Below are 24,901 nucleotides of genomic sequence, written 5' to 3'. Positions count from 1 at the left end.
TGAGGTTGTGTCTAGGCCTCTCTGTGGCCTAGACACGTGTTTTCTTATCCTGTATTTTCTTTAATCCTTAATCTTTAATAAACCTCATAAAAATATAATACTCCTTGCAGAGAGAAACTAATTTCTACCTGCCTCAGTTTCCCTAAATTTTGATCTTTACAGGTGCTAAGCCTCCCTGAACACCCCATACATGTCTGTCCTGGACTATAGTTGTATAAACAACTGGTCTCCTGGCACCCCCTCCCTAACACAGACTCCACAGTTGCCAAAATATTCTTCATGATGCCTGGGTCTGACTGTGTTCTACTCAAAAACTTTCAATGGCCTTTACTGCTATAGGACAAAAAGTAAACTGTTACCTACCACCCTTCGGTAATATCTACTTTTCCAGGCTTCTTTTACTCCGGTCTCCTTCCTGTATTCTGTATTCCAGGGAACTTGTTTTTGCTAGCTGACCTTGGACTTTTCCATCTTCCCCATATCTGAGCCTGGAATCCCATGACCTCTTCATCTCAACTTTTGGAATCCTTCCCTTTTTCTTAAGGAAAGAGCTGAAAAATTATCACACCCCAGACCAGATCAACTGATCAACCAAGGGTATTTAAGTGCCTATTAGAGCTATTATTATGAGCTAGGCACTTTGAATAAGATGGTGTTAGCCTCTAAAGAACTCAGGTAAATGGGAAGGGAATAATCATTTTATCAAGCATCTACTTTGTAGGCACTCATCTAAGTGCTTTATAAATATCATCTGAAAAGTCAAGCCTAGGGTAGTACAGTGGATAGAGTCAAGCATGGGTTCAAATTTGATCTCAGATATTACGTTAGCTGTGTGACCCTGGGCAAGTCACTTAACCCCAATTGCCTAGCCTTTGAACCACTATAAAGCATTGATTCTAAGAGAGAAGATAAGGATTTAAAAGAAAAATCAGCCAAGAAGCATTTATTATTGTCAACATGGAATCTAGAAACCCCAAACTTGTAGCCTAGTAAGATCTGATGAACCCCATGTTTTAGGACTGGATTGTAAATTGGGAGACCCCAAAGTTTGTTCCCTGTTCCTGTGAGAATCCACCCTGAGGGGAATCTCAGGCTAGCAGTGTCAGACTGAATAATAGACCTTATCTTTTCAGAGACCCTTTCCCAAAAAGATCCACACCTGGGGGGACACCATCCTTTTAGTATCCATTGTAAGCAGCCCCTAACTAGCCTCTAGCTATGATTCTTTCCCCACCTTGATTGTATTCTGTCCGAAAAGTTAGAACACTCCCATTTTCTTTATAGCTATAGTGATGTAAATCATCTTTCCCTGTCCCCCCTCCTCATTTCCCCCCAATGGTATATAGGTTCCCCAAATTCTTTTCTTCTTTGGAGTTATCAATCCAGCTTGGTCAGCTCTCCCCGGGATCAGTGTCCAGAGCATCCCTCTGTGTGGTTGTTAGCGTGCAGCTCTGTGTGGAGGCCTACTATTACACTGAACCCCTTTTCCTTGATTAAAGAGTGATTTTCTGACAATTTAATAGTTTTGTGTTTTTTCTAAGTCAACATTATCATATATAATCCAATCTCTCCAAAACAAGAAATCTTCTTCCCTTGAGATTTTAATTGTCTTTTTCTAGCTTTCTTCCTTTGTTCTCATTTCTTTACCTAATTTTCTTTACACTCTTATTTGATTTTGAAAATAATTTTCCTATTTTTCTGTTTTATATTGGAAACAAAATAGCCTTGTTTTCCTGCTTTATATCTTTAGACCACAATAGGTGCTTGAATAAAGCATCCCAAGGAGATTAAGTAACCCCAAGATCCCTACATGACCCAGACATAAAAGGAGTTATCATAAGCATCACATCTTAATAAATGCAATGCTTTTTTTGAGCCAGCCACTGTTAAATGGGAAAAAACACAAAACTATTAAATAGAAAAACAGAACCTAGAAACTCTGGTCCCTGACCCTGGGGAGAGCCAATCGTGCTAGATTGACAACTCGGAGGAACAAAAGAATTTGGGGAATCTATATACCATTTGGGGGATCGGGGCAGCAAAGATGATTGACATTACCCTAGCTACAAGGAAATGGGTGTTGAAACTACAAGGACTGGATACAATCAAGCTGGGGAAAGGAATCATAGCTAAAGGCTAGGGTGTAAGAGAAGGGGCTACTTAGGGTGGACACTAAAAAGATGGGACCAGCCCAGGTAAGACAAAAAGGGTGCTTAGCATCTGCTTAGCCCCACAGAACTGGGATTGATTTACCTTGGGGTCCATTATTCTGTCTGAAACTGCTAGCCTGAGATTCCCTTCAGGGTGGATTCTCACAGGAACAGGGAACAAGGACAGACTTTGGGGTCTCCAATTTACAAGCTAGTCCTAAAACTTGGGGATCATCAGATCTTACTAGGCTACAAGTTGGGGGTTTCTAGATTCCATGTTGACACAACTAAACCAAGAGACAAAAGAGAAAGTCTTTGGCAATGTAAACCTTAAACCAGAGAATCTCTTGACAGACTCCTTTCCAGAGTGCTAAAACAAAAAATTCAAGAGGCAGGTGACTCTGGAGTCACTATGAATGAAGTGGGACACTTCACAAATGACTTCAAACACCTAGAATTTCAATTATTGGAACCATAATTTATTAATCAGAGAGAAATAAAGAATCTCCCAGCTGGGGCAGAATTCCCTAAAGGAAAACTGTGTTGGCTTGACATTAAAATCCAGATTATATACATTACAGAGTTCTTATCTAACAAACAAACCTTAACACAGGAATGTGTGTGGGGGGGTCAATTCTTAGATTTATGATGGGGCTGTTATCCAAGGAGTGTTTACCTTTACTTAGCCAAATGTTAGTTCACTGGCCCTTTGATATTCCTCTTTTGTTTCCTGCCCCATTGTTTATCTGATTAAACAGCCAGGTCTGTTCTCTAAAAATACTGACAGGGGTAATTTTTCCATCTTTGGTCTTTTGGGGGCTACTTCATGAATGGTCTTGCCCCCATTCCCAGAAACTAACCTGTTTTGCCTGAAGACTGAATTAAGAGAGGACAATTTAGGGCTGCAGGTTGTGGGACAGCTTGATATATCTGGTTCAGGAGGTACCATTCTTAAAGAATTAGCAAGGGGGCAGCTGGGTGACTCAGTGGATTGTGGGTCAGGCCCAGAGAGGTCTTGGGTTCAAATATGGCCTCACACTTCCCAGCTGTGTGACCCTGGGCAAGTCACTTCACCACCATTGCCTAGCCCTTACGGCTCTTCTGCCTTAGAACCAATACACAGTATCAACTCCAAGATGTAAGGGGTTTAAAAGAAAATTTAGCAGGAACCTTATTAAAAATAAAAGAGGAATTTAGTGAATGGGCAGGAGGCAGGTGCAGGTGAAGTCTGCCTCCCAGAGGAGAAGGGGTCCATGGTTTTTAGACTTTTAAGGAATTGAGACTAAGTGACTGGGAAAGAAGGGTGGGGAGGAGTAGGTGGCATTCCTGTGTGAGGGACCTAGAAGCACAGGTATACATAGTCTATGACATGTTAGGCCCTGATCATAAAAGAGGGTGAGCCGAGTATCTCGGAGAATCTAGTGATGTTTGAGATGCAAAGGAAAGGTACACAGCCTGGCTAAAACCCTCATCAGAAGACTTGGGGAAATGCACCTAAAACAGAAGGAAATGTATGTCTTGGAGAATCCTTTGTTTATACAATTGTCCCTTTAGTTGTGCCAGGGCCTACCAGCACTCCTGGCATCCAGCATGGAGGAATTCCTCTAGAAGATTCCTCTAGAGACTTGGGGTGTCTAGGGGAGCCTGTACCTCTACACAATGACTAGGTGGCATCGTGGGTAGAGGGCCAGAGGAGAATCTATGTTCAAATTTGGCCTCAGTCTTCCATGATGTGTGACACTGCCTAACCCTTGCTCTTCTGTCTTAAGACAGAAAGTATGGGGGGAAGGGAGAGATGAGATGGGGGAGAGAGAGAAGAGATGGGGGAGAGAGGGAAAGAGAGAGAACACAGCTGAGAAGATCACTTCCATCCACTCTGGCTTCTGGTTAGCTCAGTTTTGTCCAAGTTTCTGTGAAGCCAAGTAACCAGGTTATCCCACCTTCCCCTTCCTCCAAAAGGCTATTTAAGCACCTCTCTGTGTTGAATGAGACACCCCAAATACCATGATGTCTCGGAGGCCTCGGAGGAGCTTGTATACTTCTCACTCCTTCCCTGGCTACACTACTTCCTGGACTTCTTGGACTGATCTCCATCCGACTCCAGAAATTTCATTACTGGGATAACCTCATTTATCTTCATCCCTCTCCGCTCTCTACCTCATCACCACCCACCCTCTGTCCCCTTATTGGGGCCATGAACTCTAAACCTCCATTAAGGAGAGAGGAAGCTCAGGCAGCTCATTTCCCTTCTGGTTTTGAGACTTCTGGGTCCTACTTCTTGACCACCTGCTCCCCATTCCCTCCCTTTTGTGTTTTGCCTCCTTGCATTTGGTTGTAAGCTTCTAGAGGGCCAAGACTGTCTCTTTTCATATTTGTCCCTTCAGTGCCTAGTACTGGGCCTGGCTTAAGTAGGTGCTTAACTAATGTCTGCTGAACAGGTGATGGGAAATATCATCAATCCATCAACCACGTATTAGACAACAAGCATCCTAGAGATGGGTAGGTACCTACTGTGTGCCAGGGCTGTGTTAGGGCTGGAAGTACAAACACAAAGAACAAAATAATCCCTAACCTCTAGGAGCTTGCATTTATCTTATTTTAAAATGTAATTAAATTGTGTATTTTATTTTCCCCCTATTATATGCAAAAACTGTTCTTAAACATTCTTTTAGATTAAAAGTTCCAAGTTCCCACTTTTAACTGAACATCAGAAAAATAACTACAAAGTCCATGCAAAGAAGTCATTTCCGGGACAGGAACTAGCAACTGGGGGATAAGGGAAGTTGCTATTCTGGTCACTTTTCAGGCATGTCTGACTCTGTGACCCCATTTGGGTTGGTTTTGTTTTGTTGGCAAAGAGACTGGAGTGGTTTGCAATTTCCTTCTCCAGCTCGTTTTATAGATGAGAAACTGAGGTCAACAGGATGAAGTGACTTGCCCAGGGTCACATGGCTGAGAAGTGTCTGAGGTCAGATTTGAGCTCAGAAGAGTCTTTCTGACCCTGGGCTTGGCAACTTGTTCATGGCATCCATCGCCTAGCTGCCCTGGAAGTATATGCAACCACTGCAAGCAAAGGATATTCTGAGCAGGGAAAGGATAACCAGCTTTAGGAGGAATTCACTGGAATTACATTAGGCACAAGGTTAGAAGTCATTATATTTTCAGGTTCTACAGTAAACCCAAAAGCCAAATCTACTTGGAAATGAACCCGTTTGGATTGTTACGGGAAACAGATGCAGAAAGCATATTCCAGATGTGTGCCAGCTTATAAGGCATGGAGACAGGAGGCGATCTATGGCTGGTACAGAAGACAAACAGCAAGAAAAGACGTTTGGATAGCAGTTAAGAACTGGCTGATAAGCTTTAAGGGCAAGGGGGGCAGAAGTCTTAAAAAAGGGCATAACATTGTTATCTAGAGCTAAAAGGGACCTCAGAGACCATGTAATCCAACTGCTACATTTTACAGATATGGAACCTGAAGCAAGGAGAAGTTATAAGTTTTGTTTAAGGTATAATAGCTAAGTGGTTGAGGCAGGATTCTAACCCAGGTCCCAAGGATCCTAATTCGGTTCCCTTTCCATTGAACATGCTTCCCTCTCACCTTTGGAAGTTAAAAGGCACAGAGGAAGAGGACAGGTGAAAACAGAGAGTCTCCAGCCCTTGATCCCTCCCTGACTCTGAAGAGAAGTTTTCGAGGTTCTATACTTACCTCAGAGTCCAAAGAATGCCTGGAGACTTTGCTGGTACACATCCTGGTTCTAGAGGGAGCAGGCAGAAAGGCCTGGGCCCAGAAATCCTCACCTGTGGAGGTCTACCTTGGAGGGAGTAGTATGGGTTGGCTCAATCCTAATCTGATTTCCTTTAGTTTCCAGGGATCTTTGAATAAGAGAGGGAGAGGGGAGGAGATATTTCTTTCCCTCCAGACCAAGAAAAATCCTTGACCCTCTAGAAGACTGCTCTTTTTCTAATGTTTATGCCTCTGGCTATCTGATTGCCCTTCCTGGTGGGCTGAACCACAGTAGGCGGTGACTCAGCACACATCTGGTGTAAGGACTGCCTCTTGCCTGGGATGTAGGGAATCCGGAAGAGGGTCTAGTTCAGATTGGGAGGGATGGTCTCTGCCCAATTCTGGCCAGATTTGGGCAAGGAATTCTGGGTTATGTCCTCATTTTATACTTAGGTACTCATTCTAGGAATGAGGTGTGTCTTAAATGAAGAGACTCTCCATCAGCCCTAGGTATAGTTAAGAGGTAAGCACTAGGTACCTGGGCACAAAAAGGAGACATTGGAGAACACAATATGTAGACCTTGTTCTCCATCCTTCTATTTGAAGAGAATCAATGCTGTCATGGTGACATCTTGACTTGTTCCTGAATTGGATTTAAGTGAGGCAGAGTTAGCCAAAGCCTTTGGCCTCACCATCTCTTCCAAAATCACGGAAGTCCAGGGGCAGGACAAAAGTCACCATGATGGGTGTTAACTGGGAAAAAACACAAAACTGTTAAATAACTAGAAAAAACGCTCTTTAATCAAGGAACGGGGTTCAGTGCTCTCCTCTAAGCCTCTGTGCCACACACCCATGCAGAACCCCAAAACTCAGCACCCTGGTTACTCTGGTCCCTGACCCTTGGGAGAGCCAACCATGTCAGACTGACAACTCTGAGGGACAAAAGAATTTGGGGGACATATGTACCATTTGGGGGATCCAAGAGGAGGGAAGGATGCTACAAGGAAATGGGAGTGTTCAGACTCTGCTGACAGTGCAATCAAGCTTGGGAAAGGGATCATAGCTAGAGGCTAGGGTGTAAGGGAAGGGGCTACTTACAATGGGCACTAAAAGGATGGTCCTGGCCCTGGTGGGGGTCTTCTTGGGAAAGGTCTCTGATACAAAAGAGAAGACAACCTCAAACGGAGTACTTAGCATTTGCTTAGCCTCATCTAATTGGGATCTTCATTTACTTTGGGGTCCATTCTTCAGTTTGAAACTGTTAGCCTGAGATTCCCTCACAGGAACCTGGAACCAGGACAAGCTTTGGAGTATCTAATTTCCAAGCTAGTTCTAAAAATTGGGGTTCATCAGCTCTTACTAGGCTACAAGGTGGGGGTTTCTAGATTCCATGTTGACTCAGGTAATGGCTCAGAAAGCAAGGGATGACCTGGGCAGCTTCCATGTCTGACTAGGCTCTAGGAGTGTTCCACAGAGCCTACTTCAGCTGTCTTCCCAGCCATTGGAACTGTCCACTTGGAACCTGGAGACCCCAAGTCTACCCCTGTCCCCGGAGAATTCACCCTGAGGGATGTGCTTTCAGATTGAGCAATGGACTTTAAGATATTTAGGATCAGACTGGGCTATTACTCAATTTACATAAAGTGGAGTTGATTGTTAGACTGGGGCTCCATGAGAATGGGGACTGTCTTTGCTTTTCTTTGCATCCCCAGCAGTTATCACAGTGCCTGGCATGCAGTAGGTGCCTAATAAATTCCTGTTAAATGCCTGACTCCAGCATAGGGGCTCCCATTAAGATTTTGTTGCCCTCCCCTGGGATTCGGTTTCCATAAGAACCAGACCAAAGGAACCCATCACACCTGTGGGCAGCTGTGCAGGCCCCGCTCCGAGGCCACTAGGTGATGCCATGGTGCACAGAGCTCTGGGCTTGAAGACAGGGACACCTTAGTTCAAATCGAGACTCTGACATGTAATCACTGTGTGATCCTGGGCACATCACTTAACCTGACTGCCTCAGTTGCCTCAACTGTAAAATGAGCATAACAAGAGCACCTCTTCTCCCAAGGGTCTCCTGAGGATCAAATGAGACAATATTTTTAAAATGCCAGTCCCAAAAGACTTGGTGAGCATTTCCTTTGTCTCATCAGAAAGCTCTCTTCCCCATTCAATCCAATAAACACTGAATTCACTACAAATGGTTGCTGACATTTTCACAGAATCTCCAAACTGAGGGGGACCGTGGATTCCATCTGGTTCCACAGAGATCCAAAAAAAGATTCTCTTTACAACAGCGCCCTCACGTGGTCATCTTGCCTTTCCTTATTAACCTTCTAGTTCAAGGATCCCATTTCTGGCCGGGGCAGGGCGCCCCTTCCATTTGGAGGTATCCTGGACTCCAAGGTCCCATCTTGAATGGCTGGGAAGGTCCATATTGGCCTGTGTGCAGTTTCTACCCATTGCTCCTGGGGCCAAGCACTAGAAGGCTAATTCCTCTTCCACAGGAGAGTTATTTTGGACAAGCTATTTTTTTTTAAAGTGGTTAATGGAGCTTTCATTTCCTTTTTGAAGAGGGGGTAGAAGGGAAGGAGGAAGGGAGGGAAAAGGGGAGAGAAATGGAGAGAGGAAGAGAGGAAGAAAGGAGAAAGAGGGAGAGAGATGGAGACAGAGGGAGGGAGATATAGAGAGGGAAGGAGGGAGAGAGAGAAAGAGAGGCAGAGGGAGAGAGAGAAGGAGAGGGAAAGAGAGAAGAAGAGGAATAAAAGGAGAGGGAGAAAGAGAGAAAGAGAAAGGGAGAGAGAGGAGAGGGAGAGGGAGGAGAGGGAGAGGGAGAGGGAGAGAATGAGAGGGAGAGAGAGGAGGGAAAGAGAGAGGAGAAGAGGGGGAGAGAGAGGAGAGGGAGAGAGAAGGAGAGGGGGAGAGAGGAGAGAAGGAGAAAGAGGAGAGGGAGAGAGAGAAGAAGAGGGAGAGAGAGGAGAGGGAGAGAGAAATAGAGAGGGGGGAAGAGGGGAAGGGGAGGGGGAGGGGGAGGGAGAGAAATGCAATAACAACAGATTTTGTGAAACCGACAGATGTAATGTCTCTGATGGTAACAAAGGGCTTTTCATATACTCCAAGGAGCCATGATTTTGCTGGAATGGGTCCTCCCTGTGAAGTTGGGGCTGGAACACACCATCTCTGCTGCCCCATGTTCCACACCTGTCAGACATCTGCAGTGCTGCCCCCCCCACTGGTCACTAGAGATCAAAGGACCACCTGAACTGTCCTAAACATTGGAAGGGAGCCTTGGCTGAGCCCAGAGTTGACCTCTGAGGATTAGGGGTGAACAATTCAGAAATTCCTCAGCCCCAGTATCACCATCCAGGCTCCACTCTCCCCTGCCTTGACCATCAGGTAGGCCCAGAGACTGGCCATAATATTTTTTAAACCCCTCACATTCTGTATCAGTATCAATTCTAAGACAGAAGAGTGGCAAGGGTTAAGGGACTTGCCCAGAATCCCACAGCTATAAAGTATCTGAGGCTAGATTTGAACCCAGGTCCTCCTGACTTCATGTTTGTGGATATGATCTTTGGCAAAGCTTTCCTCCACTTGCTTGGGCATTGATCATTGAAGCAATATTATTTTTGTTTCTGCTGGGTGACCGGTCTGCAGCCCTATGTAGTTTCCCATAGGAGGCTACCTAGACTGAAGGTCCCTTCTCTGAGGGACCTTGAGTTATGGGGGGCTAGAGGGAAGAAGGAGAAGGAGAAGGAGGAGAAGAAAGAGGAGGAGGAGGAGAAGGAGGAGGAGGAAGAGGAGGAGGAGAAGAAGAAAGAGGAGGAGGAGGAGAAAAAAGAAGAGGAGGAGGAGAAGAGATGGCACCTCTACAAGTTTAATCCCACCGGAGAAGTGTCTCTTCTAGCTTTGACTGTCCTCTTCTGGAAAGAATCAAAGAATCAAGGCCATGCTGAAAACACATTTGTATCAAATATGTTCTGGAGATGCCTGCCACCAACTCCTGCCAGCGGAACTAAGCACTGAGTCCCATGCTCCACCATCACCACAGAAAACTCTCAGCTGCCCCTTCTCATATTGGCAAACCTATCTTGTTTCCCTTGTCTAGAATAGTGGAAAGAGGGCAAAACTAGGACCCTGGAAGACATGGGTTCAACCTGTCTACCTCAACTGTAAAATGGGAATAATAACAGCACCTATCCTATCTGTCCTAAAGCACTTACTATTTACAAGTACTTACTCCAAACCTCAGTTTCCTTCCCTGTAAAACAAGGGAGTGAGGGGTTGGACAAGGTGGGTTTTCTTACTTTTTGACTTTCAGATTCTATGAATAGGAGTTACCAGAGCAGCTACCGCAGAGGGAGATGGGAAGAGGAGGAATGGGGAGGTGCTGGTAAGAAGACTGGGTTTAGGCTGGGTATACATTGGAGCAAAGACCTGCCATCCCAGCCAGCAAAGGAGCTGAGGGTAGTGGATCTCCTGAGCTCAGGAGTTCTGAGTTCCATGGGCTAAGCCTATTTAGTATCCACACTGATATTTATGTACGGATATGGTAAGCTGCTGGAAAGCAGGGGACCATCAGGTAAGAAAAAGAGTAAGTCTAAACTCCCATGCCAACGATGATGACGACAATAATAATAATGGTTAATATTTACAGAGCATTTAAAGCTTCACAAATATTTCATTTTATCCTCACAACAACCCTGTGAAGGTAGGGGCTATTATCCCCATTTTACAAATGAGGAAACTGAGTCTGATAGAAGTTAAGTGACTTTTTTCAGGATCACCCAGTTAATAGGTGTCCAGGTCTGGATTTGAACTCAGATATTCCTGACTCCAGGACTTAGAGTCTACTTCCCCACCTAGCTGCATCAGAGACTAGTCTCTGTACATCAACCCTGAGGAAGTTAGACAGACCAAAGGGAAGGGAAGGGAAGGGAAGGGAAGGGAGAAAGGAGGAACTAAACTTTTCTTTAAATAGAATAAGGTCTGCAGAGGTATCAAACATAAGCCTGTGCACAGGGCACATAACACTCCAGAACCAGATTCAAATATTTAACAAATTAAAAAAAAATCAACAGAACATAGATAATGTTACTATGTGGTTTTCTAAGTGAATCTGTGACTAGCAAGGATTCTCTCCAAGGGTTTAAGGGCTTCGTTTTTGTTGTCATTGTTTCAGTTTGATACCCTCAGAATCTGGACATCTGGGTTTAAATCCTACTTCAGGACACTTGCCACCTTTGAGATCCTGAGCAACAGTTTACTAGTTTTAAAAAATGCAAATCTAGGAGAGCAGAAGACCCTGTTTAGAATCCTACCTGAAGTCTGTCACACAGGTAGGTGATAGATCTGGAAGTCAAAGCTGGAACCCTCATGGGTTAAAACAGTGCTATTAAACAAATAGAAACAAGGGGTGTGGTGTAGCTATGGGGCTCAGCAGACACATAGCCAGCTCAGGAGATGGGAGGTCCTGGGTTCAAATTTGCCCTCCGATAGTCCCTAGCTCTGTGACCCTGGAAAGTCACTTAAACATCAGCCCTAACCACTCTTCTGCCTTGGAACCAACACTTAGTACCAATTCTGAGATAGAAGGTAAGGGTTTAAAGAAGGAAAAAAAAAACAGGGGGTCACTAAATTAAACACAAGGATTACATGTCAGTAGCATGTAAACTTAGAAAATCACATATTAACATTATCCATGTTTTGCTCTAGTTTTATTTATTTTATTAAATATTTCCCAGTTCCATTTTTTAAAAAAAAAACCCTTACCTTCCATCTTAGAATCAATACTGTGTATTGGTTGCAAGGCAGAAGAATAGTAAGGGCTAGGCAATGGGGGTCAAGTGACTTGCCCAGGGTCACCCAGCTGGGAAGAATCTGAGGTCAAATTTGAACCTAGGACCTCCCATCTCTAGACCTGGTTCTCAATCCACTGAACCACCCAGCTGCCCCCCCCCCTTCTATTTTAATTTGGTTCTTATATCTCTCCTTTAAGCATCTAGTGGGAGCAATAGGCCAGGAAGACTTATCTTCATGACTTCAAATCTGACCTTAGACACTTACTAGCTGTATGGCCCTGGGCAAGCCATTTAACTCTTTGCCTCAAATGTATAGAAAAGGAAATGGCAAACCACTCCAGTATTTTTGCTCAAAACAAACAAACAAATAAATGGGAAAGGACTGAACAATACATCTCTCCTTTAGGGGCTGGAGTTCTGGACCTGAGTTTGAAGGTATGGGTTTTCAAGAGAAAGTTCTTTTGAATAATATTCTGGAGGAATTCCATGTGAACAGGATCAACATCCAGGAACTGATGCAGAGTGAAAGGAGCAGAACCAGGAGCACATTATACACAGAGACTGATACACTATGGCACAATTGAATGTAATGGACTTCTCTACTAGCAGCAATGCAATGACCCAGGACAATCCTGAGGGACTCATGAGAAAGATGCTGTCCACATCCAGAGGAAGAACTGTGGGAGCGGAAACAGAGAAGAAAAACAACTGCTTGATCACATGGGTCAATGGGGATATGATTGGGGATGTCGACTCTAAGAGATCACCCTGGTGCAAATATCAATAATATGGAAATAGGTCTTGATCAGTGACACATGTAATACCTAGTGGAATTGCATGTCGCCTGGAGGGCGGGAGGTGGAGGGAAATAACATGATTCATGTAGCCATAGAAAAAATTCTATATTATATATATACATATATAAAATACTAAATAAAAATTTTGAAACATAAAAAGAAAGTTCTGTCCCTGACACCCCCACTTGTCAGTCCAGGCCCTGGATCTCCTCCTCCTCTGTAAAATGAAGTGGTCAGCCCCCAGAATCTATCTCTAAGGCTCCTTTCAGCTCTAAACTGCATCCCAAACCCATCATTCCCTCTGCTTCCGTTCCTCCCTGGAATCAAGGTGGATGGGCCACCAATACCCAGCAAGCCTTGGGATTGTTCCCAAACATCCTTCCCTCCAAAGACATCAACTCCCATGAACACACAACGCTTTATTAAGCTGCGACGAGAACTCTGGAAAAGCCTATTTTCCCCGTAGTGGTCGAGAGGACCCTGTCCACGCAGCAATCACCGCCATTGCTCTACCAAACCCGTCTCCCACCAAGAAGTGGGCACTCGGCTAGAAACTGGGTTAGAGGAAGGGAAAGGCTCAGAAGAGGTATCGGAAAGCGATCTGGCGGCGGGTCCCAGAACGCCCTTCCCAACCTGGGCGGCCTCCAGAGACAGCTACAAGATTCGGAGCTCTTCAGAGAGGGCGGGAGAGCCCAGGGAGCGGTGGCTGGCCCCGGGCTGCGCCCACAAGCCTCTGGGGCATCTGGTCATTCTTCCCAGCAAAGGAGGAAAGAGGCGGGGCAGCCCAGGTAATTCCAAGCTGCGGCACGCAGCCCAGTTTATTTGTCCGGAAGTATTTATTGTTGTTTTCTAACCCCGCTTCCTAGGGAGAATTCGAGGGTAGGCGAAATACTATTGTCTCCTCCTAGAGAGCTGCAGGGCACGTTCTGACCCGTGGCGGTCATCCTCGCTTACCCACAATGCTGCACAAAGGACAGGGCAGGGCTGAGACTCCGCATGCATTCCCTGCCCTTTTGCACACCTGGAGAAAAGGAACCCTAACTACGGGTTTGGCCCGAAAAGGGGAGGGAATTAGAGAGCACCCAAAGGAATCCAGTTAGTCTCTTAGTGAGGGCTTCTGGGAAGAAACTGTAAGGAGAGAAGGCGGGGAGGCAAGGAAATCCATGGAAACGTGCCTCCTCTCTTTCCCATAGGGGTTGGGCTCCAAGAGGGAGGTGCCTGAGCCTTTGGCTCCCTCTGCAGGTCATTTTTCCGTTGTACCTATTCAGGAAAATAGATGATGATAGCTAATATGTATATAGCGCTCACTACATGCCAAGCACTGTGCTAAGTGCTTTACAGTTATTTCCGCAATCCTCACAACCTGAGAGGTAGGGGCTATTATTATTCCCATTTTACAGATGAAGAAAATGAGGTAAACCAGAGGTTAAGTGACTGGCCCAGGGTCAGGATTTGAACTCAGGACTTCCTCACCACAAGCCCAGCACTCTATCCATGGGGCCACTGACTTATTTCTCCAGACAAGGTCAATGCCATCGGAGCACTGGAAGGGACTGATTCTTCTTAGAAGAACTAGACTTCCACAGAGCTAGCAGGGACCTTAGTGGTCAACCTCCTCCCCTGAGGTACAGAGAGATAAAGTAAATTGCCCAGAGTCACACAGCTAATAAGTGACAGAGGGAGGAGTTGAATTCTGGCTTTCTTGACTCCGAATCTAGCATCCTATCCCCCCATAGCCATGATGCCTCTCTTTTTGCAGAATCCTACAGGATCCCACATCTAGAACCCAAGGGACTGCTGGGGTCATAGAAGCTGCTAGGTGGTGCCATTGTATACAGAGGCAGCAAAGCCAGTCTCAAATCCTGCCTCAGACACTTAGGAGCTGTAGGACTCTAGGCTCCACCTCTGTCTCAGTTTCCTCATCTGTAAAATGGGGGGTAATTAGAGCACCTGTTATTGATCGATCATTTTCAGTCCTGTCTGACTCTTTGTGACCCCATTGGGGATTTTCTTGGCAGAGATATTGGTGTGGTTTGCCACTTCCTTCTCCAGTTCATTTTACAGATGAGGAAACTGGGGCCAAAAGGGTTAAATGACTTGCCTGGGATCACACAGCTAATAAATGTTTGAGGCCAGATTTGAACTCACAAACATGAACCGATAGTAGTAGCACCTACCTCCCAGGAATGGATGAGCTGATCTTTGGAAAGCATGGAGCACAGTGCCTGGCTCACAAGCTCTACTTAACTAAGATTCTTGATTTAACAGTGCATTTAAGGTTTGGGAAGGTTTTCTTCTCCTCCCCTGCCAAAGGGAAAAATTCAAACTCCTTCTCACTTTCATAAAGGGAAATATTTACAAAAGGGATGAAAAATATTATTGATCATCACCTTGCAGGTCTCCTTGTCTCTTTGAAAAAGCTGGGCCAGCAAAACAGGAATCAAGATAAAGTGGGCTACCTACAGTTCTAATTCTGAAAGTCAGTAAGGCTCAAGTCACCTGAGGGTCAAACCTCAGCAGGCAAGGCTATATTTTCACTTTCTCAATGGACTTCCCCTGGGCTCTGTCTCTGTCTCCCCTGCATCCCAGGTGGAGGAGAGACTACTGGTCTTAAAGATAGGGAAACCTGGGTTTGAATAATCCCAACTCGGCTACGGATGACCCTGGCGGAGTCATTTCCCTCCGAGTCTCAGCTACCCCATCTGCAAAACGGAGATAATAATAGCAACTACATCACAGGAGCAAATGAGATCATGAACACGGAGTGCTTTGCAAACCTTGACAAGCTATTATTAGCTATGTTCCACAGAACAGTATGCAGCCCAACTTGGTATTTGCTGGAGTGGGTCCCATTTCTCTGGGAAGGGCTTCTGGGTAGTATAGTCTTGGGCCCAACTGGCTGCTTGGTGCCCAGGGAGTTGGAAAACTGGGTTGCAGTTAAGATACTGGGAAAGAGAGAAAGAGGCCACAGCAGTTGGGGGGGAAATTACTTTCCGGAATTTAAAAAAAAAGAGGAAGTTGAGTCGAGTGAGCAGTTACATCCAGAGAAGCTTATTCCTGGTCTTTTTGTTCCCTGAAACTTTAGTGGTTGGCCTTGGGGCCCATATCATCACTTCCCCCCCAAATCTGCCAAGCTAGCGACTTTATCTTCAGCCTTCAGTTAACCAGCCCTTCAACTCGTTGCAGCATTTGCTTGGGCCTCTCAGGGGAAAGAGCAAAAAGAATTAGCAGGTCATTCATTCATCTGCTTTCTAGAAGTCTTTTCTGCCCCCAAAGTAAGTGTGAATTAGCAAAAAATCAACACAATATTATATGTAATTGAAAAAAAACAATAAAAATAAAGGACCCCTGCAACTGCTGAATTCTGAATGCATTGATTCATTCTGAAAAAAAAATCAACATAAGAGGGGATAATGAATTCGATCTCCATTGCCCACAACAAAAAAATGTCTTTAGTCTTCAAGTATTTTCTTGTAATACTGTTCTCAGAAAGGGATAATAGGAGGTTCAAGATGGTCAGGACTCTAGGACTTCTTACCCCAGGCCGGCTCTGTGGAGAGATTTCAGGGGATCTGTGGATTTAGATAAGGGGAAAAAAAATCCCATCTTTGTTTTCACTTAACCTCTAACTGAAATTGAATATTGCATTCAATGGCTTGAAAATATTCTTTAGAAAAGAGGTCCATGCATTTCTCCAAGGCTGTCATGGGGATCCAGAGTCCAAGAACCACCTCTTCTTTGCCTAGCTTTGGTCAGCTTGTAGGGGTCTACAACAAGGACCTGTGCCAGGTAGGGGGAGCTGAGGATATCAACAGACTGGGCAGGCGTCTCTTAGAGACCTAAAGATGACCCACCCATAGTTAGTGACCAGTGCTATCAAGGTACACGGAACAAAGGACTGATGCTATCAGCTGGAAAGTTCCCCAGCAGATACCCTCAGCTTGGTATTTTTTTTAAGTCTTACCTTCCATCTTGGAATCAATACTAAGCATCAGTTCCAAGGCAGAAGAGTGGCAAGGGTAAGGCCATCAGGTTAAGTGACTTGCCCAGGGTCACCCAGCTAGAAAGTATATGAGGCCAGATTTGAACCCAGGACCTCCTCTCTCGAGGTCTGGCTCTCCATCCACTGAGCCAAAAACTGCCTCAATTGACTGGGGTTTTGCTACAACTAGTCACCCAGAAACCTCCTAAAAATATTTCTTTGAACCCTGGGTGTTTGAACCCTTCACGGATCAGTAAACTGGGACTGGTAAGAATTAGACTGACTTCCTCAAAGTTTCCTGGCATGAAGTAGGTTAGCCTCTGGGAAGCATCTGGTTGGGCAGATTCCACCTCCCACCTACTTCTTCCCAGCTCATAGAGGGGAGCCCAGTGCTTCAGAAAGACTGATGAACCCTGCTCTGTGATTGGCCTTTCCTCCTTGGCCAATAATATTAATGCAGAATTGCAAGCTGGTGAGATCCTGAGACTTGGTTTCTTCTCCACCTTCTGAGCTGTGTGTGTGTGTGTGTGTGTGTGTGTGTGTGTGTGCAAGCAGGTGCCCCGAAGACAGAGGCTCCCCAGCCTCCCACTGGGCAGGTCACATGGGAAAATATTGCCCAAGAATCCAGGACCCAGTAGAACTGGAGCACACAGTCTCCATCCCCACATTTGGGCACACAGATGAGAGAAAGCTCTATGAGCAGCAAACACACACTCTGTGCAACCCAATCCCCTGCCCAAAGTCACCAGCTCTGGCAGAGGGGGTGCGGGGTGCTCCAGGAAGCCAGAAGTCCCCCGAGGATCCAGGCAGGAAGTGGGTGACTCAGTCTGGGTCTACTTGGAAGGGGGGGATTCTCCTGTCCTTGAGAGCGAGGGGCTCCAATAAGGGTCACCGGGATTCTCCCCCGAGCGGGACAAACATTGGCAGCAGCAGCAGCAGAGAGAGCAGAACCGGGCTCGGACAGCTTGTGTACAGAGGACAAACATGATGCAGTTGGCACCTCCTTGGAATGTGTTCCCGATTCCCTGCCAGGGCACAAGAGGAATGTCAGAAGGAGCCTTTCCAGATGTGGAAAGACCAAGACCTGTCTGCTCCTTCCTCCCAGCCCCCACACCTAACAGAAGGTGGGCTGGTCCTGGGCCCTTGGGGACAAGCTGGATTTAGAGTGAGAAGCCCTACTTAGTACTTATGTGACCTTGGACCTCTTATTTGACCTCTTTAGCTAAGGTTCAACTTCCTCATTTGTAAAATGAGGTTGTTGGTTTGTTTTTCAATCACTTATTTCAGTCATACCCGATTGTTTGGGACTCTATGGTTTTCTTGGCAAACATACTGGAGGGGTTTGTCATTTTCTTCTTCTGCTCATTTTTCAGGTGAGGAAACGGAGGCAACCAGGGTTAAGTGACTTGCCCAGGGTGACACAGCAAGCAAGTGTCTGAAGCTGTATTTGAACTTGGTCCTCCCCTCTATCTACAGGGCACCATCCAACTACCCCTTAAAATGGGAGGGTTTGACTAAGTGGCCACTGAGGTCCTCTCCAGCCCTAAATCTATGCTCCTTCCTGTTCTTATCCCCCTAGTTCCAGAGTAGCCCAAAGTCTGTTCCTTCTACATCCTCTTCCCAGGGACTTCTGAATTAGAGCTATCTGGAGCCTGGGCTAACCTTCTCCAAAATAGGCTCTTCTCTCACCAGTATATCATCATCACCACCATCAGCATCAGCATCAGCATCAGCATCACTACCACTAACCTTTCTAGAACTTTAAGGTCTGCAAAGCACTTCATCTAAGTTCTCTCATTTGATTCTCATAGCAATCCAGTAATTGAGGTGCTGTTGCTATCCCTATTTGACATACAGGTAAACAGAGGCATGGAAAGGTGACCTGCCCAGGACTGTCTCAGATAGGACTTGAACTCAGGACTTCATAGACCTTGATCCTTCCTTTCTAGGCTTGTTATACATCATTTTTCTTTGAGCATTCTACAGTTAAGCCTTGTGAATATTCTTCAGATATGACAGTCCACCTCTGTGCATTTGCAAAGGCTGTTCCCCTTCCTGGAATGCCTTCTCTCTTGACCACTACTTCTTAGAATACTAAATTTTCTTCAAAGCTCATCTTAAGTACCACTTCCTAAAGGAAGCCTTCCCTGATTTCCTCTTTTGCACCTCCCCCAGTTGCTAGTGCTGCCCCAGATGATTTTGCATTTATTTGGGGTACACTTAAATTAAACATGTCAAACAATACTACTAACTAACAAGTATAATAACAGCTCATATTTCTATGGCCCTTTAAGGTTGGGGAGGCATTTTGCACGGTGTTTCATTTGTCGTATCAACAACCATAGGAGGTAGGAGCTATTATTTCCCCCATTTTAGAGATGAGAAAATGAAGTCAAACAGAAGTTAAGTAACTCTCCCAGGGCCATTCAGCTAATAAGTGTCTGAGGCAAGATTAAAAAAAAATTCAAAAAAATTTTTATGGATATTATGCCCTAAAATCTGCCTCTTCTTCCTTCAATTATCAGGCACGTACTGATTCATGCATATCGTTTATATATTATATATATTTGTGAATATGGTTCTCCCCCAGTAGGGTGTAATTCTATTGGTAGACAAGATCTGCTTTACTTGTCTTTGTAATCCCTTGTGCCCAGTCCTGGGTGTAGTTTTTCATGTAGCTTATTGAAGAGTGGGTTTAGACTAGCAGGTGCTTAATAAATTAGGAGAGGACCTGTACCTTGGGGGGGGGGAGAGAGTTAGAGACAGAGAGACAGAGAGACAGAGAGAGAGAGACAGAGAGAGAGAGAAGAAAGAGAGAGAGAGAGAGAAAGAGAGAGAGAGAGGAGAAGGGGCATGGAAGAGAGAGAGAGAGGGAAAGAGAGAGGGAGACAGAGAGACAGAGAGAGAGAGAGACAGAGAGAAGGAGAGAGAGAGGGAGAGAGAGAGAGAAAAGGTGAGAGAGAGAGAAGAAGGAGAGAGAGAGAGAGGAGAAGGGGCATGGAAGAGAGAGAGAGGGAAAGAGAGAGGGAGGGAGAGAGAGAGAGAGAGAGGGAGAGAGACAGAGAGAAGGAGAGAGACAGAGAGAGAGACAGAGAGAGAGAGAAGAAAGAGAGAGAGAGAGAGAAGAAAGAGAGAGAGAGAGAAAGAGAGAGAGAGAGAGGAGAAGGGGCATGGGAGAGAGAGAGAGAGGGAAAGAGAGAGGGAGACAGAGAGAGGGAGACAGAGAGACAGAGAAGGAGAGGGAGAGAGACAGAGAGAAGGAGAGAGAGAGGGAGAGAGAGAGAGAAAAGGTGAGAGAGAGAGAAGAAGGAGAGAGAGAGAGAGGAGAAGGGGCATGGAAGAGAGAGAGAGGGAAAGAGAGAGGGAGGGAGAGAGAGAGAGAGGGAGAGAGACAGAGAGAAGGAGAGAGACAGAGAGAGAGACAGAGAGAGAGAGAAGAAAGAGAGAGAGAGAGAGAAGAAAGAGAGAGAGAGAGAAAGAGAGAGAGAGAGAGGAGAAGGGGCATGGGAGAGAGAGAGAGAGGGAAAGAGAGAGGGAGACAGAGAGAGGGAGACAGAGAGACAGAGAAGGAGAGGGAGAGAGACAGAGAGAAGGAGAGAGAGAGGGAGAGAGAGAGAGAAAAGGTGAGAGAGAGAGAAGAAGGAGAGAGAGAGAGAGGAGAAGGGGCATGGAAGAGAGAGAGAGAGAGGGAAAGAGAGAGGGAGAGAGAGAGAGGGAGAGAGACAGAGAGAAGGAGAGAGACAGAGAGAGAGGGAGAGAGAGAGAAGGAGAGGGAGAGAGAGAGAGAGAGAGAGAGAGAGAGAAGGAAAGAGAGAGAGAAGGAGAGGGAGAGAGAGAAGGAGAGGGAGAGAGGAAGAGAGAGAAGAAAGAGAGAGAGAAAGAGAGAGAGAGGAGAAGGGGCATGGAAGAGAGAGAGAGGGAAAGAGAGAGGGAGAGAGAAGGAGAGGGAGAGAGACAGAGAGACAGAGAAGGAGAGGGAGAGGGAGAGAGACAGAGAGAAGGAGAGGGGGGGGGAGACAGAGAAGGAGAGGGAGAGAGAGAGAAGGAGAGGGAGAGAGGGAGAGAGAGAAGAAAGAGAGAGAGAAAGAGAGAGAGAGAGGAGAAGGGGCATGGAAGAGAGAGAGAGGGAAAGAGAGAGGGAGAGAGAAGGAGAGGGAGAGAGACAGAGAGAGAGACAGAGAGAGAGACAGAGAGAAGGAGAGAGAGAGGGGGGGGAGAGACAGAGAAGGAGAGGGAGAGAGAGGAGAGGGAGAGAGGGAGAGAAAGAAGACAGGTAGACAGAGAGAGAGAAGGAGGGAGAGAGAGAAGAGAAAGGGAATGGAAGAGAGAGAGGGAAAGAGAGGGAGAGAGAGAAGACAGAGAGAGAGAGAGAGGAGAAAGGGCATGGAAGAGAGAGAGAGAGATGCTCATCTCTCTATGTTCTATGGATGGGAGATGGATGGGACGTGCCCCTCCAGAGATGCCCTTGGCCAAGGCGTGCCACAGAAGTGGGCTGGTGGCTCTTTTGCTAAACTGTTTTTCTAACTGTGCACAAGGGCCAGTGGGGCCTGAATCCATTCACCCTGGAAATGTGCTCAGCCTGCAGAGCTGAGGCAAGGCATCCGACTTACATGTAAGACCACCAGCACAGGCGTCTGCACAGCAGGGGAGTCACAGAGGGTCAGGATGAATCGAACCGTGCTCCAGACTCGCAGACAGATGAAGATGAGAGGGATGAGAATGAGCTTCTTATCAGCCACTGAGGTCCGGTGCTGGCACGCGTGGGTCTCTGCCAGGAGGGGCCGGTACTCCGAGAGAGCAGCATGCTGGGGACAACAGAGACAAGGTGTTCCTGGCCCCGGGGCCCTTCCTGGTCTCCCCACCTGCCCATGCCCACCATGCTGGTTTCTCTCCCTCTTAAAACAAGTTGGCTTCGATTTGGCATTTCCCAAATTTCATAGCAGTAAGAACAGAAGCTCTGTGAGGGCAGGCCTGAGTACTGTGTGGTGTTAGTGCCTCGCACGGTGCCTAGCACCCAGTAGGTGCTTGCTCAGTCTGCCAAATTGAATTAAGCAGCAAACACGGAGGGAAGCACAGTGCCGGGCGGCTGGTGGCTCCCCTGCCTTCCTGTGGCTTGGCATCTGGTGGGCTCCCCCATAGTCTTCCCCTAGAACCAGGGTAGGGGGAAAAGCAGCTGACACCCACACGTATGGAATCCCATCTGCTGAGCCCGGCTTGTGAGGAACAAGGAGCTGGGGAATGTGCCCCCAGGGCCTGGCACACAGGAAATTCTTGAATGCTTGGCTGAAGGGTGGCAGAGCAGGACAAGCCTCAGGCTGGGCGTTCCCTAGAGGAGGCGGCCGTGGATTGCTCGAGTCCTGGAGTTCTGAGCTTCTCCAAGGTTAAGCCAATCAGGGCTCTAAAGGAAATCTAGTATCAATATCGGAACCCCTAGGGGAGAGGTGGGCCAGCAGGCTGCCTAAGGAGGAGCCAACTGATCCAGGTGGAAAAACTGAGCAGGTTAAAGCCAGTTGGTCCTGGGTTCTAGTCTAAAAGAGTCTGCATTTCTAGCCTGGGTAAGACAAGGAGACCGAGTACTCCTCCCAGTGCCTTGTCCCACAAAAAACTTAACAATCAGCCCAGTGCCTGGCACATAGCAGGTACTTACTTAATAAACCATTTAAAAAACTCTAACCTCCGCTCAGTTTCACTGTTAAGACAGAAGAGCGGCAAAGCCCAGGCAAATAGGGTTAAGTGACTTGCCTAGGGTCACACAGCTAGGAAGTACTGAGACCAGATTTAATCCCAGGTCCCCCCCAACTCCAGGCCTGGTGCTCTATGCACTGTGCTCCCCAGAAACCCTAATAAACATTTTTTGACTGATTCTCAGCTCAGTTACTGAAGTTCTCTCTTTTCTTCCCAGGAATCTCAGATGATTTTAAAATATGGGAAACTCAGTGGAGTCTGTACCTGGCTCTAGTGGATCCCACAAACCTTTCTGAAGCACCTACACTGGCCCAGCCCCCATGCTGTCTCTAGGAGTTTATAATAGATATTGGACTCGATCCTACGGGGACACCATTCACCAAGCACTGTCCTACCCACTGCGGACACAATGACTGAAGTAATCTCTGCCTAGAGAGTGCCTACGTTCTACTGGGTGTGGGGGCAAAGAGAATAATGTGTACAAGTACAGAATACATAGAAAGTCAATCTACAAGGTAGTCAGGTGGAGCACTGGGTTTGGAATTAGGGAGTCCTGAGTTCAAATCTGAACTCGTTGCCTCAGTTTCCTCATCTGTCAAAAGAGCTAGAGAAAGAAATGGCAAATCACTCTAGAATTTTTGCCAAGAGTTATACACAACTGAAATGACCGAACCTTGTTATTGTTACTGTTATTGTTATTTGCTTACATTTGTTATTATTAGTGTGATTATTAGCAACAACGGTTCATGTTTACCTGTTTTATAAAGTTTGCAGAGCACTTTTCCATGTGTTGTTTCATTTGATTCTGACAGCAGCCCTGTGAGGTTGTTTGACTACACTCCATTGAGCTAAATATTTCTTTCTTTCTTTTTTTAAACCCTTCACCTTCCATCTTAGAATCAATACTGTGTATTGGCTCCAAGGCAGAAGAGAGGTAAGGGCTAGGCAATGAGGGTTAAGTGACTTGCCCAGGGTCACAGAGCCGGGAAGTGTCTGAGGCCAGATTTGAACCCAGGACCTCCCTTTCCTAGGTCTGGCTCTCAATCCACTGAGCCCCCTCCCAGTTCTTCAGTCTTTCAGTATTTTTTAATAATGTTAAAGGATAACTTAGACTAGGTCACTAAGAAGTTCCGCGACTTACATCTTCATGATGCTAACCACTGCTTCTATCCTGCCACCCCTTTCTAGAAAGAAAACGCTTTGGAGGAGGAGGAAAATGGCTCATCAGCCCAAATGACTGCTCCCTCGGGTGGACCTGCAGCAGGAAGAGCCTGCTGAGATAGGGTTAACTGCCCCGTTCAGGCAGAAGGAAAGGTCTTCACTTCTGAGACGAGCAGAGCCCAGCCCAGAACTCTCTGGTCTCAAGGACCAGGCACAGATTAGCTTACTGATGGCCACTGACAGCTGTAATCCTCCTTTAGACAGGATTGGCTCAGGGCTCGCAGGTCACCCAGCCTGACTCTGAATGAAGCAGGGGGTTCTGAGCCTCTCCTGTGAAGTCCACCAGGGATGGAGGACTCACTACCTTCCAGGACAAAACATTCGAATCTGGGCAGATAAGAATGTTCTCCTGGGGGGGCAGCTGGGTGGCTCAGTGGATGGAGAGCCAGGCCTAGAGATGGGAGGTCCTGGGTTCAAATCTGGCCTCAGACACTTCCCGACTGTGTGACCCTGGACAAGTCACTTGACCCCCATTGCTCAGCCCTTACCAGTCTTCTGCCTTGGAGCCAATACACAGTATTGACTCCAAGACAGAAGGTGAGAGTTAAAAAAAAAAAGAAGAATGTTCTCCTGGGTTGGATGGAAACTGTTTGCTGTAATTTTCACTTGTTGCTGCTATTTCTGCTTCCTGGGAGCAGGTCAAACAAGCTGAATCCCTCTTCTACATGACAGACATGTTCTTCCTGAGACTTCTCTTCTCCAGCCTGACCATGTTCCTTCAGCTGAACTTCTTCCTCCCCCTTCTCCTCCTCACAACTGATGTTTACATAATATTTTAAATTCTGCAAGGGCATTGCGTGCCTCAGTTTCCTCATCTGTAAAATCAGCTTGACCATCCCCTTCTAGGTCTAAACTAACCTCATAACCCTATGAGTAACTCATTTGAGCCTGACAGCCACCCTGCAAGGTAGAGACTTCAGTTATTCTTAGCTCCATCTTACAGATGAGGAGACTGAGGGCGAGAGAGGTGAGGTGGGTCATCAGTTTAGTTTTAGCTTCATCATGTTCCTGTTTTGCCCCTTCCCACTCTAGCCCATCAGCGCCTCCTGAAATGTCCCGGGACTGGGTACAATATACCAGATGGGGTCTGACCGGGCAGAGACGGTCCAACTGACCCCATCCTCATTCTTGGTACGCCATGTCTAACAAAGGGCAGGTCCTCCTAAGGTGAAGGTCTGACTCTATCACTCTGTGGCCCCTTTCCCTTTCCCTTTAGGACCCAATACAAACTTTGAACCTTTACTTTCTGTCTTAGTAACAACTCCAAGATAGAAGGTCAAGGGCTAGGCAAATGGGGGCTAAGTGACTTGCCCAGGGTCACCCAGCTAGGAAGTGTCTGAGGTCAAATTTGAACCCAGGACCTCCCGATACCAGCTCTATTCACTGTGCCAGCTAGCTGCCCTTCTGTCCTTCTTTAAAGGACTCATTTTAATAAAGGGGTATAGCCTGGACCCCTTGATTTTAATGGCATAGAAGAGAGCTGTGAAACACACACAGTGGCAGCAGGGCTGAGAGCTCCCAACCCAGCCTCAAATATAATCAGG

At 46.5% G+C, this 24,901-nt stretch overlaps 1 protein-coding gene across 1 annotated transcript in view; it reads right to left on the bottom strand.

Moving 5' to 3' along the window:
- Window positions 1–10,996: 10,996 nt before the first annotated feature.
- GPR157 (G protein-coupled receptor 157) overlaps window positions 10,997–24,901 on the bottom strand; it is a 39,439-nt gene continuing 25,534 nt past the window's right edge. The window contains exons 3-4 of the mRNA XM_056795827.1: window positions 21,062–21,256; window positions 10,997–17,476 (exon numbers count right to left, since the gene is read on the bottom strand). Coding sequence (XP_056651805.1) covers window positions 17,285–17,476; window positions 21,062–21,256 — 387 coding nt within the window. The 3' untranslated portion in view covers window positions 10,997–17,284. The remainder of the gene's footprint in view (window positions 17,477–21,061; window positions 21,257–24,901) is intronic.

The sequence above is a fragment of the Monodelphis domestica genome, chromosome 4, assembly GCF_027887165.1.
Source record: "Monodelphis domestica isolate mMonDom1 chromosome 4, mMonDom1.pri, whole genome shotgun sequence".
Classification (NCBI taxonomy): Eukaryota; Metazoa; Chordata; class Mammalia; order Didelphimorphia; family Didelphidae; genus Monodelphis; species Monodelphis domestica.
This window is presented reverse-complemented; position numbering and strand designations above follow the sequence as displayed.